The following is a 13,008-nucleotide window of genomic DNA, read 5'->3' on the forward strand; positions in this document are numbered from 1 at the left end:
AGGCACGGCTGTTTGAAAATGAGCGGAGAGTCCTACCGGCATCAGGGAGGGAGGAGTGGAGAGAGAGAGAGAGGGGGGGGTCAGAGGTCACGCGCTACAACTGAATTCTGAGCAGGAAAACTAATTCCCTTTCTGCTCGGCCTAAACTGCGGGGTGTTGTAAACAGTCTCGCCGCGTTCGCCTCCGAGCCGACGTTCCTCCTCAGCCAATCCCTGCTCCCCGCCCTCCAACTCCCCCACCCCCCCGCCACCCCCCTCCTGCGCCTTACCCACGTTTCCCGTACTCCGTAGGATTCAGCCAGGGAGGCTGATACCCAGGAAGCGGTCACATCTGGCCCTCGCTAATTCAATACCGCACAATTTGCTTTTCCTCCCCGTAACATAAGCTAATTAAAAATAAGCAGGGATTGGAAGCATTTTCGTTTTCCAATTCATCAGCAGCGAGAGAGGGGGCTGAAGACTCACCCAAAAAAAGGTTGGGTCTTTTTTAATTAAAAATCAGAATTGCCCGGTGCTACTTTGAATTAAATATTTGGGGGGAAATTAATCCCCCACCTGCGGTGATTACACACGTGCACGTGGCTATCGACGCCGTGCACGGACAATTACACACGCTTGGACTCGCTCGCGCTCTCAGACCCACTTCCTTCAGATCCACTCAGACTCTGGCTACAGAACCGGTACCTCCAGAGAGTGAGGGAGAGAGCTAACTCACTTCGCTGAGACTTCCTGTCAGAGTTCGGCTACAGGCTGAAACTCCCAGGTTTTGGCTCAACGTCCTGTGTGACTCATGCTGGGGCCAGGGAGGGGCAGGTGGGGCAAGAGAGGACCAGGGAGGGGCAGGGAGGACCAAGGGGGGGAGGGGGGGGCAGGGAGGACCAAGGGGGGGGGGGGGGGGAGGACCAAGGGGGGGGCAGGTAGGACCAAGGGGGGGGGGGACCAGGGAGGACCAGGGAGGACCACGGAGAACCAGGGGGGGCAAGGAGGACCAGGGAGGCCTGAGGGTCGCTACGGCAGGGGGGACACCCCCCCCCCCCCCTGACCCTCGGACAGGAAGAAAGGGACAGGGCTGTGTCTCACCCATGGCTTTGGTCTCCTCTCCTTTGGCGTTGAGGATGGAGAACTTGAACTTTGCGCGCACCTCGCTCTTGGGACAGCTGACCAGGAGCAGGTAGAGGGACAGGTAGTCTTTGCTTTCCTCATCCAGACCCTTGGGGTTCACACGCAAACACCTGCGGAGAGGGAGAGGGGGAGGGGGAGGGGGAGGGAGGGAGGGAGGTGGGGAGGACAGCTGTCAGCTACAGAAAGTCACTCAGACCCATAAAGCCTAATTTATACTTTGTGAGCCGTGAGCCATTTTTGGCTCATTGACGGCATTTGGAACGTCTCGCATGCTGTGAGCCGCTTGGCTCGTACCACCTCAAATTTCTAGCGGCTCACACCGCGTCATTATACGTCGCATATATTTGATTGGTTGACTGGCCTGGAGAGACAAAGCGTTCTGTGTTGCTAGGAGATGAGAAACATTTTCTTGTTTGGTAACAACATAGCATCACATGGACACAGCATGGCACAGCTCATTGAGTATTAATGCACAGAGCTATGAGCCGTGAGCCAAAAAATGTGGCTCACAGCTCACAAAGTATAAATTAGGCTTAAGATGATGTCCACTCAAACCGGGGCTGCGTTCCAAATCGCATACTTCCATACCATAGTACGCCAAAAAAGGATTAAGTATGTCCCAATACATAGTAACGTACCAAATGCAGTACGGCAAAAATACCAGGATGACCTACTACTGTACAGTACATCCGGTCGCATTTTCCAGTATGCAAGCCAGTGTGCTTTTCTGGCTATTCTTACCCACAATCCTCTGCTCAACGGACGATTTGTCACTTGAGCCTCCGAGATGAGATGGAACAGACTGATGACAGCGAACTGACAGAGCAATGATGATGTGGTCACATAGCATGAGTGTTTCTATCTGGATTTCTAGTATCATTATCAATTCATCAGTTGTCAATTTAATCAGTTGCCAACAAACTGGTTATGCCAGCTAGCGTTCCCAAATAAATGTTAAGCTTGTTGGATATAGATAGGATACGTTATTTGACTGCCTGTCACGATCCAGACACGAATGATTTGTTTAAATGAACAAAGTTGGGGTTTTTCTCTTATGTAACAGAAAAAAACAGATTTACAAATGGCCATTAACCTTCGACAGCCAAAATTACAACAGCTGTTAGACAGCTTTAAAACCCCTGCTATCGATACCTGGCTGGTGAAAAAAGGATTCTGGGAATTGTCCTGAAGTAGGCTAGTATGTCCATTTGCATACTGCATTCAATACTGCATTCAAAGTACGTACTTTGTGAGGGCAGCTGTAGTAGATACTAATAGTAAAAAGTAGAAGTATGCGATTGGGAAGGCAGCCCAGGGTCAGTGTAGCTGGGCTGTCCAGTGGGGTCCAGCCCAACTCAGAATAAAGATGGACGATAGACGCACTCAAAGAAATGTCTTGTGTATTTTTATTGGCACAAAACGTTTTCAGCCTTGTCATTCGTTGTCACACTGCCCAATCAGTGGCGAGTCTGGCGACGCAAATTAATCTGATTCGGCCGAGATATTCTCTCGGCACCAATCAGATTCGATCGAGACTATTTTGCAAGAGCACCATCGCTGCGTCCGGGGCTGGCTCCGCCCAAGACGACTGTGATTGGTTTAAAGAAATACTGCCTTTCCCCCCCCCCCCCCTATTGCAGAATGGTACTATGTCCAGCCAGACCTGTCTCCGGCGCTGACACAGCGTAAACGAAGTGTGGAGATAGGACTGGCTATGCGAGACTAGTGTGTATATAACAATGGTGTGGTTGGTGGGTCTTAAATAGGCTGGTGTATCCCAGCCCAACTCACCATTTCAGTTTGTCATTGGCTCCGGAGGAGAAGGTGGAGCTCTTGATGACCTCGCCCATCTCCTCGCGACAGAAGCTGAAGTTGTTGATGGTCCACATGTAGGAGAACTTCACCACTTTGATCTGAGGGCAAAAGTAGCCAGGAGGAGAGCGGACATTTATTTATTTATTTCTCTTTTCTATACTGCTAAGTGGTGTTTGGTCAGGCCGGACTTCAAAACTCCCCACATCAAAACGGTCTTTCATCTCAATAAACCGCGACAACAAACAGAGGGGAGAGAAGAAAGGATATTAAAAAGTTGCAACAAAAAATACATTTTACAAGGACACATGGAGGAGATGAGACAAATACATCAATGAAAAAGCTTCCCATTCTACAGTAGCCTCCTGCTTTGAAACAGGTGGGCTATCAAACCCAGCAGTGGGCTCCTGACGAACACACATGGACACCTACAGAGATAAAACATTACATGTGTGGGCATGCTGTGTACACACACACACACACACGCACACACCTCTTAAATAATTGATTTGAAATGTGACTAACAAAGTCCATAACATGGAATTCAAATAATATTCTGATTTTGAATAATATCCTCCCCAGCACCCGCACACACGCGCGTGCACACGCACACGCACACACGCACACACACGCACACGCGCACACACGCGCACACACACGCGCACACCTTAAATAATTTATTTGAAATGTGACTAACAAAGTCCATAACATGGAATTCAAATAATATTCCGATTTAAATAATATCCTCCCCAGCACCCGCACACACACGCACGCACGCACGCAATCACGCACGCAATCACCCACGCAATCATGCACGCAATCACGCACGCACACACGCGCACACACGCGCACACACGCGCACACACACCCCTCACCTGAGTGTAACACCAGCTCTCAGCCACTGGACCGCTGGACATGTCCGCTGGGGGAGGGGGACTCGGGACTCTTGACATGGCCAGCGTTGGAGCGGGGGGGCCTGACCCGGGCCTGAGCTCCAGCCAGGAGGGAGATGGGGGGGTGTTGGGGGGGGTGGGGGGGTGGGGGTGAGGAGGGGGGCGGTATCAGCGGCCGGGGGGCCCCCCGAGTACACACACCACCAGGGGCCGAGGTGACCTCAACCTGCCTGGCCACCCTCGCAGTGGCTCCGCTAGCAGAGGGCCCGGGAGAGAGGCCAGGGTCCGGCGCCGGGGTGGTCCAGGAGCCCGCGGAGCCGGATGAACACAGCCTGACCCTGGGGGGACAGACGAGATCAGAGAGGTTAGAGTTAGCATGGAGGACCGTGGACCACGCTATCAGTTCAAGGAGATTCATTTTATTTATTTTTTTAAATAAATTGTGTTTAATTTTATTTATTAATTATAAATGAAGAGAGATTTGTTAGTCAGAGTGTGTGTGTGTGTGTGTGTGTGCGCGCGAGCGCAAAGGCCAATCCTAACTGAGCGGTTAGACCAATTGAGCGCTATCGCTGGGTAAGCAGGCCCTAACGGTTGTGAATTCATTTTGTTTTCAAAAAGGGGCGTGGCCGGGGCATTGAAAGCGCCGTGTCTGTGAGCGCGCGGCCTCAGAGAAACAAAACACTCATTCTACCCGCGGCTCCGCCTTTGTTTCACCTTTGATTGGAGCGGAGCGCCAACTGCCCATGATGCATTGTGGCTCTGGGTGAAGGGCAAGGCGCAAGGCTTTCATCCCTTGACTGCCGGTCTGGCATGCACGCGGTTCCGACACAATTTTAAAAGACAACATTGACACAGAAAGGTTACAGTCTGTTGAAAAAATGCCAACTTTTATTTGTCTGTGTGGGTGTGCGCTTGTGTGTGTGCGCGTCTGTGCGTATGTGTGTGTGTGTGTAGGTGGGCGAATAAGTGAATTCCGCTCCACTTAAGGGTGTGTACAGCATGGCGCTACTACAGAGAAACTAACTTTGCGAACGAATGAACCATCTCTTACTACAGTCCCCAATAACTGTGATTTTGTTGTACTTTCATTGCCTGAGAAACATCCCTGCAGCCTAAACATCCATTCATATTTAATAAACACCCCGTTTGTCCACTGCCCTTTGCCTTCCTCGAATGGCCGCCTTACCGGCCGGCGTCTCATAAATGGTAAATGGACTGCACTTATATAGCGCTTTTCCACCTTAGCGGCACTCAAAGCGCTTTACAATGGCCTCTCATTCACCCATTCACACACACATTCACACACCAATGGCGGCAGCTGCCATGCAAGGTGCTAACCTGCTCATTGGGAGCAATTTGGGGTTAGGCGTCTTGCTCAAGGACACTTCGACATGTGGACAGTCGGAGCTGGGATTCAAACCACTGACCCTTCGATCATTGAACGACCCGCTCTACCAACTGAGCTACAGCCGTCCAGTCTCAGGTCCAAGTCTTTCCTCCCAGCCAGGACCGGTCTCCCAGCCAGGACCGGTCTCCCAGCCAGGACCGGTCTCCCAGCCAGGACCGGTCTCCCAGCCAGAAGAAGACGCTTCATTACTGGATGAGTGGAAGGGAAGTTCTGGGCCAGGGAGAACTTTCCAGAAACCAAGTATGAGAGTGGAGAAAGAACTAGGAGGGCAAAACCAAGAAGAGGGAGAGGGAGGGAGGGAGAGAGACAGAGGGGGGGGGGGAGAGAGAGAGAGAGAGAGAGAGAGATGGAGAGATGGAGAGAGAGGGAAAGAGAGGGGGAGAGAGGGAGGGAGGGAGAGAGAGAGAGGGAGAGAGGGAGAGAGGGAGAGAGAGAGGGTGAAGGGAGAAAGAGGGGGAGAGAGAGAGGGTGAAGGGAGAAAGAGGGGGAGAGAGAGAGAGAGAGAGGGAGAGGGAGAGGGAGAGAGATGACACACAGACCTCCAGTCTCAGCTCCAGACGTGACTTAATTCAAGATAGAACTTTCAATTAGATCTTTTCCAATTCAGCACCCCCTTTTTCTTCTCGTGCTATTTGTATCTGATGAAAAACACTGGTGGCATTTTCACTCAGTAAAACGATAAAATATTAATCACTAAAGTTAGAGAACAAGGCGGAACTGATTTGCAATTTAAATTACCTGAGACTTCCTGGCAATTAATTATAGTGAGTGAGTGAGTGAGGGAGTGTGCAGGAGTGTGTGCATGCCGTGTGTGTGTGTGTGTGTGTGTGTGTGTGTGTGTGTGTGTGTGTGTGTGTGTGTGTGTGTGTGTGTTTGTGCATCCGTATATGTGCTTGCATGTGCGTTTAGGTGTTAATTTATTTTCTGAAGTATTGTTCTCCCTGTTTTTCCAACACTAATGTCCCACAAAAGAACCTGCTTGCCAAGCAATCAGGAGGGAATCACTTCAGGAAAACATGACAGTAGCGACGGCAGTGCTAACTGCTAACCATCACTACCTGAATACACCCAGACAACACTTAGATACAATAACGCTGAGGGACCTTTTTCTCTCTCCCCTTTTCACGCAAAAAACATCAAACGGCAGCAAAACTATAGCAGAAACATCTCAGAGATGTCAGCGAATCAGAAGACTCCTCCCCTCCCCCCCAGAAACTGACGTCTTTGCGCGCTGCCTTCAAGACGGGATTCTCTGACACAACCCATGGCGGGATGACTAATAGGTGATAATGCACGTGGCACTGAGAGAAAATAAATATTGTCACACAACAGCGCGCCAAGGCCAGAGTTAAGAGGATCGTGTTAAAACAATTATTACACAAAGTAGGGGCTAATGGAAGCGCTGTGTTGTCAGACAGGGAGTCAGTGTGTGTGTGTGTGCGTGCGTAAGTAAGTGTGTGTGTGTGTGTGTGTTTGCAGCCCACCACCACCCGCGTCTGTCCCTCGGCCCACTGTTGTGAAGGGCCCTGGGGGGAGGAGCAAAGCCTGGAGCGCGTTGGTATTCATTACTTAGACAAAACACCCCGTCTCTGCCTCCCGCCCCTCCACCAGGCCAGACTACCCCCCCCCCCCCCCCCACACCCCTCCATCCCCTCCTCCTCCGCCCCCCTCCTCCTCCTCCTCCTCCTCTGCCACCCACCCCTCCATCCCCTCCTCCTCCTCCTCTGCCACCCACCCCTCCATCCCCTCCTCCTCCGCCCCCCCCCTCCATCCCCCACCCCATTCATTCAATGATTCATTCATTCATTCATTCATTTTTGGAAATCAGTATCGATACCCAGCCCTAGTATTGATGTGTTGCATAACTTGGCAGTCATGTAATTAAGGTTACAGCAAAAAAAATAAAGGTTTTAATAACACTAACCGAATCGATATTGAATCGAATCGAATTGTGATAATCGATTCTGAACCTTGTGAATCGGAATCGAATCGATTCTTGAAATTCGAATCGATACCCAGCCCTACTGACCCATATCATTTACTTCAATTGGGTCATTTAGCAGTCGTTTTTATCCAAAGTGACTCACGATGTTTTGGTATCTCGATCGAGGGCACAACGAGGACAATGTAACAGGTGTCAGGGCGTCGCTCGTCGGTTCAGCTGAACACACCAGGTTCCAACGCGTGTCGTCTGACACACGTCACCAGACCTCTCGTAACCGCTACAGCCAGCGAAAAAGCTAGTGGTTCGACGGCGCGGGTCGGCAGTATTTACACCGAGGAGTGAGTTTAACAGTTTTAACTCGGTCGATACATGTACCATAATAAAAACAGAGTTAAAGGTTAAAGTCCCAATGATTGTCACACACCTGAGTGTGTGAAATTTGCTCTCCGCATTTTACCCATCCCCTGGGGGAGCGGTGAGCAGCAGTGGGGGAATCTCGGGAATCATTTGGTGATGTAGCCCCCCAATTCCAACCCTTGATGCCGAGTGCCAAGCAGGAAGGCAATGGGTACCATTTTTATAGTCTTTGGTATGACTCGGCCGGGGGATCGAACTCACGACCTCCCAGTCTCAGGGTGGACACACTAACCACAAGGCCACTGTAGTTGAGCACCCTATCAGGTAGCCTACCGGCACATGCTGGGTGTAGCAGCCTACCAGGGCACGGTGGGTGTACTGTGTTAGCACATCCCGTTATGGGGAAGGCCTGGTTAAATATATCCTGACAAACCCAGAGGGAGATGGCGGGAAACGATGGGAGCCAGGCCCGCTGTGAGAGAGGGGGTGTCGGATGACAGGGATGGAAAGCCGGCTGTTGGTTTCCTCTCTCTCTCTCCGTGAGAAAATCTAAATTAATTATGGGGAAATATTAAAAAAATAACATTACACGCATGACGTCTCCATTTAAATTCGGTTTCACTTGAGACATGAAAGGGAAACATCAAATAAACGCCCCCCCCCCTCTCCCCCCAGGGCCGCGCTTCCATGAGACACTGCCACCAGGTGGCCAGGGGGAGGAGGTGCAGAGCGGGCAGGGTGGCGTGGGTTTGGAAGGGGCGGGAGGGATCAGGGGGGGTGGTTTGTCACATGGACGCCGGGGCACCCGCGGTCACCTTGTGCGTCGAAGCGGACGGAGACTAAGAACACAGCAGAAGTGCATGACACACATAGTGAAACCCAACATGGTGTCTTAAAGAAGTTTCCCCTTTTTGGATCACCTCGTTGGTCATAGTGTGCATCTATTTAACATATGCCAACTTTTTATTTATTTATTTAAAGGTTCGTTATAATCTTGTATCAAATCCTATGATTTTTCTTCTTCCTGTAAAACAAAATGTCCCGAGTGCTTACGTCAGTAATGCAAGAGCAAGGTCAACCAATAATCTCACGCCATCCACCCGTCAATCAATGCTGTCTATCGTTCCAATCAAATTACTCTAAATGTTACATCCTGCCCCTATAGCCTGTTTGAGTTGGAAATACGTCAAACTACGCAAGTTAGATGATCTCAAGCGTCCATTTCAGCTGGACTTAAAACGTTGACCATCAAGCTCTTCTCCTCCTACGGCTGGTGAGAAGCCTGACACAGGGTTAATGAAGTCTTAATTATAAGGTCAGTTTCCATTAAACGCTGGGCAAGAACAGTGATGGAGAGATAGAGATAGAGAGAGAGAGAGATAATATAGAAAGAGATCATACAGAGAGAGAGGATGAGTGAGAAAGAGAGGGAGAGAGAGAGGGTGTGAGAGTGAGAGAAAGAGAGGGAGAGAGAGGGTGTGAGTGAGAGAACGAGAGGGAGAGAGAGGGTGTGAGAGTGAGAGAAAGAGGGTGTGAGAGTGAGAAAGAAAGGAGAGAGGGTGTGAGAGTGAGAGAAAGAGAGAGAGAGAGAGAGGGTGTGAGAGTGAGAAAGAGAGAGGGTGTGAGAGTGAGAGAAAGAGGGAGAGAGAGAGGGTGTGAGAGTGAGAGAAAGACAGGGAGAGACCGATGGCGTGAGAGAGAGAGACAGAGAGGGTGTGAACGTGAGAAAGACAAGACAGAGTGAATGACAGAGAGAGAGAGAGAGAGAGAGAGAGAGACTACTCATCTGGGGATCATAGAGAAAATCGAGCAAGATAGCTGACCCCCCATTCTGGAAATAAACAACAAAAACCAAACTCAGTCATTGCGGACCCCATTCCCCACCAGGCGGATAGAGGATCACAGCCAATTAAGCCCCACACGGAGAACCGCAGAGAAGCGCGGAGAACCATAAGACGTCGATAAAGAGCTCCGTGTGTGACCGTATAAGATATTCATTGTTTCCCCCGCCGTTCCATCAGCCGGTTAACGACAGGGTCGGGGAACCGCAACGTGCTCCCTGCCGGAGGGGCGGACTCTCGGAACAGGCTCGGCCGGGGAACCCAACGGTCCGGGTCAGGGATGGGAAGATTCAACGATTCGCATCGGTGCGCCGGCATGAAAGTTCAAGATGCGATTTGCCCCGATTTCCCCGAGTGTGTGCAGAAGATATGAATCGGGACGAACTCGCGATGCGTCGTTTGCAACATCTTGGCATTGGTAAAACCCGATTTATTTTTTTATAATTAGTAGAGGCCCTATGCTTTTATTCAATCAAATGTACTTACTTATTATTTAGAAATGTGACCGATGATTTGTGACCAATAGATATTTTAGATTGATTCCTCCTCTCTAAACGGTTTCTCAAACGCGCTCTCATCTTCTCCACTACTGTCAGGGGCCCCAGACCACAGAGGTCTATGGAGGCTGAGGTGTGTCCCGTTAGAGATCAACACAGAGGAGGAAGAATTCCTTTGCTCGTTCCGCCCAAGCCTTCCCACAAATCAAATGTTTGGCCACACTTCAGATTTTCCAAGAGAGACGGACAATTTGACGAGAAAACACAAGCAATTTCAAAAAATATGCCGTATGCCGCTATGAAGCACACAGGCAAGGCGCCTGCTGGGGGGGCAGCCATGTCCTGTTCAACTCCACCCGCTCCACCGAAGACTGAAGATCTCAACGGAGTGAGTTGACAATTCTGCCTGATCTCAAGGCTAGCACACTGCCCTAGCATATGCTAACGGTTATTGTGAAAAGACCTGTGTATGAAAGGTCCAAGGGTGTCTTTTTTTTTTTAAGTCAAAAAGAAACTGAAACTCACTGAAAAAGAACTCACTGAGAGAGAGAGAGAGAGAGAGAGAGAGAGAGAGAGAGAGAAAGAAAGAAAGGAGTTTCAGCACCGGAGGGGTAAAAAATGGCACTCTTCTTATCGAACTTCTGATGTGCTTCTCAAGAAATCAAATCAAACTCTGCTGTGCCGTATTGAATTGCACGGCGTTGTTCTTCTGCGTCGTGTTGAATCACATCACGGCGCTGAATCAAACTGTGTGGAATCGCACTGCGTCTCAATAGGGGGGGGGGTGAATAGTATTGCACGGCATTGGTAGCTGCTCCGTGTATCTTTGGCGTGTCGGACCGGTGGCGGTGCATGGAGACGAGCGTGGCGTCGGCCTCGGGGGTGCAGATGTGCACCCCTGGTCCGGGTGCGTGCAGTCTGGCGGTGGGACGACATGGCGTACGGTGCGTGAGGTCACATCCTGTCCACTGTGAGGTCACATCCTGTCCACACCGGGCTCCAGGGCTCCAGGGCAAGCAGGAGGCGTGATGGATTAAGAGCCAACCGCAGAGACAGAGGCCCTCTGTGAACCGTGGAGAAAGCCCTACTGAGACAACATCACTATCCGTCTCCATACTGACTCACTCTCTCTCTCCATCTCTCTTTCTCCCACTCTCTCCCTCTCGCTCTCACACACACGCTCTCACACACACACGCACACACACTCTACTTCTCTCTCCAGCTTATCTCCCTATCCCTGGCTCTTGCAGCCCACACAAGCCTACCGTTAAATCTGCCTCTCTCTCTCCAAGCCGTCGTCTCCGGTTTCGCTCCTCCTTGGCTACACCCCCCCTCTCCCCCCATCTCCCTCCTCCCTCTCTCCTTCCCTTCTCCCTGGCTGCAGCTTGCTCGCTCGCCCAGCTGGTGTGTGCCTCAGTCTCCTCTCATTAAGTCGCGGGTCTGAGGCTCGGCTGTCTCCGCTCTCACAGTTTGCCCTTGCGAGCAGCTCCAGTGTGATCAATTAGCCGGCTACACTCCCAGCACAATACGCCGTCTGTGACAAACCTCCCCACTGCACACGCTGGGACAACGCAAGCAGACACAGATACTGTATATATATATATATATATATATATATATATATATATATATATATATATATATATATATATATATAGACTAGCCCTAGGCGCACGCACACAATTGTGCAGGCACAAATATTCACATGGGCACAGACATGTCACACACACACACACACACACACACACACACACACACAGACAGAGCACCAAAATCCTCTGAGTGCATCTGAACGCTGACAAACTCACACTTTGATACTGACAGTCAAAACACACATCGCAAAAACAAATAAATAGCATACTAAAAAATGACAGAATTCCTCGATGGAGACAGATTGTTGTGGGCTTTGGAGGGTCCCTCCATACCCCCCTGGCTCACTGCCAGCGCAGCAGATAGACGGGGGGGGGGGGGGGTAGAAACACACAACCGGGCTCTGCTTCTAGTCCCAACCAGGTAGCCAGGAAGGAGGGTTTGAGTTTTTAAAGAGTAATCCAACTTCCTCAACCTTCACCTTCATCTCCAAGTCAACCTCCAACGCCTGTTCCTCAGTCCTGTTCTACGGAGGTTCTCCGTGTCGGGTTCTAACCCTATGAAGGGAACAGCGCAGGAGGGAGGGAGGGAGGGGTGGGGGGGAGAGTTGTGGCGTGATACCTCACCGGCTGTAATTATGCAATTTATAATTAAAATGCAAATGGTGCGAGAGGGAGTCTCTTCTCAGTTGGCTGGAGGGGTTATTTCTACTCTCCTTCATCCACCTCTCCTCTCAGTCTCAGGGGCAAACACTAATTTCAGATAGTAGCTGTGAGACGTTATTCCGTTACGGGTGCATTTGTTTCGGTTTGTTGGCCGGAATGAAAGATTGTTTGTTTCGGTTTGCGGTGCACACCGGAGGTGATGGTTTGAACGGTGAATTTTAACTGGATTCGCTCGATTTATCTGCCACCGGTGTTCTGAGTGAAGCTTTCGTATCCGTGTGCATCTCCGATGAGCTCGCTGTGTGGGTCACGGGTTCAATCACCGATGGTAGACAGTGACCGAGCGACCGGATGGATAAACGGACGGACGGATGGATGGACGGACGGGTAGATGGATGGATGGATGGATGGATGGTTGGATGTTCAAAAGCATTAGGCCTGCCCTGCTCTCTAACACGGTAGATGGTAAATGGACTGCACATATATAGCGCTTTTCCACCTTAGCAACACTCAAAGCGCTTTACAATGGCCTCTCATTCACCCATTCACACACACATTCACACACACCAATGGCGGCAGCTGCCATGCAAGGTGCTAACCTGCTCCTTGGGAGCAATTTGGGGTTAGGTGTCTTGCTCAAGGACACTTCGACATGTGGACAGTTGGAGCTGGGATTCGAACCACTGACCCTTCGATCACTGAACGACCCGCTCTACCAACTGAGCTACAGCCGCCCCCAGATCTACAATCCTGACGACAATCCTGGCTTCTAGACTACAAGCTAGAGGTACAGGGAGCAGCGGACTGCCTGACGTACACTAGCTCCCCCATGACTCATTAGAGCAGTCTATAATCAAGCCGTTTTACAGAAGCTAA

At 50.6% G+C, this 13,008-nt stretch overlaps 1 protein-coding gene across 1 annotated transcript in view; it reads right to left on the minus strand.

Moving 5' to 3' along the window:
• Positions 1–13,008, minus strand: part of spop (speckle type BTB/POZ protein) — a 53,816-nt gene that overhangs the window by 30,963 nt on the left and 9,845 nt on the right. Inside the window, exons 2-4 of the mRNA XM_084448445.1 lie at positions 3,809–4,164; positions 2,913–3,034; positions 1,080–1,231 (exon numbers count right to left, since the gene is read on the minus strand). Of these exons, the coding sequence (XP_084304571.1) occupies positions 1,080–1,231; positions 2,913–3,034; positions 3,809–3,886 (352 nt within the window). The 5' untranslated portion in view covers positions 3,887–4,164. The remainder of the gene's footprint in view (positions 1–1,079; positions 1,232–2,912; positions 3,035–3,808; positions 4,165–13,008) is intronic.

Source organism: Borostomias antarcticus (assembly GCF_949987555.1).
Source record: "Borostomias antarcticus genome assembly, chromosome: 14".
NCBI lineage: Eukaryota > Metazoa > Chordata > Actinopteri > Stomiiformes > Stomiidae > Borostomias > Borostomias antarcticus.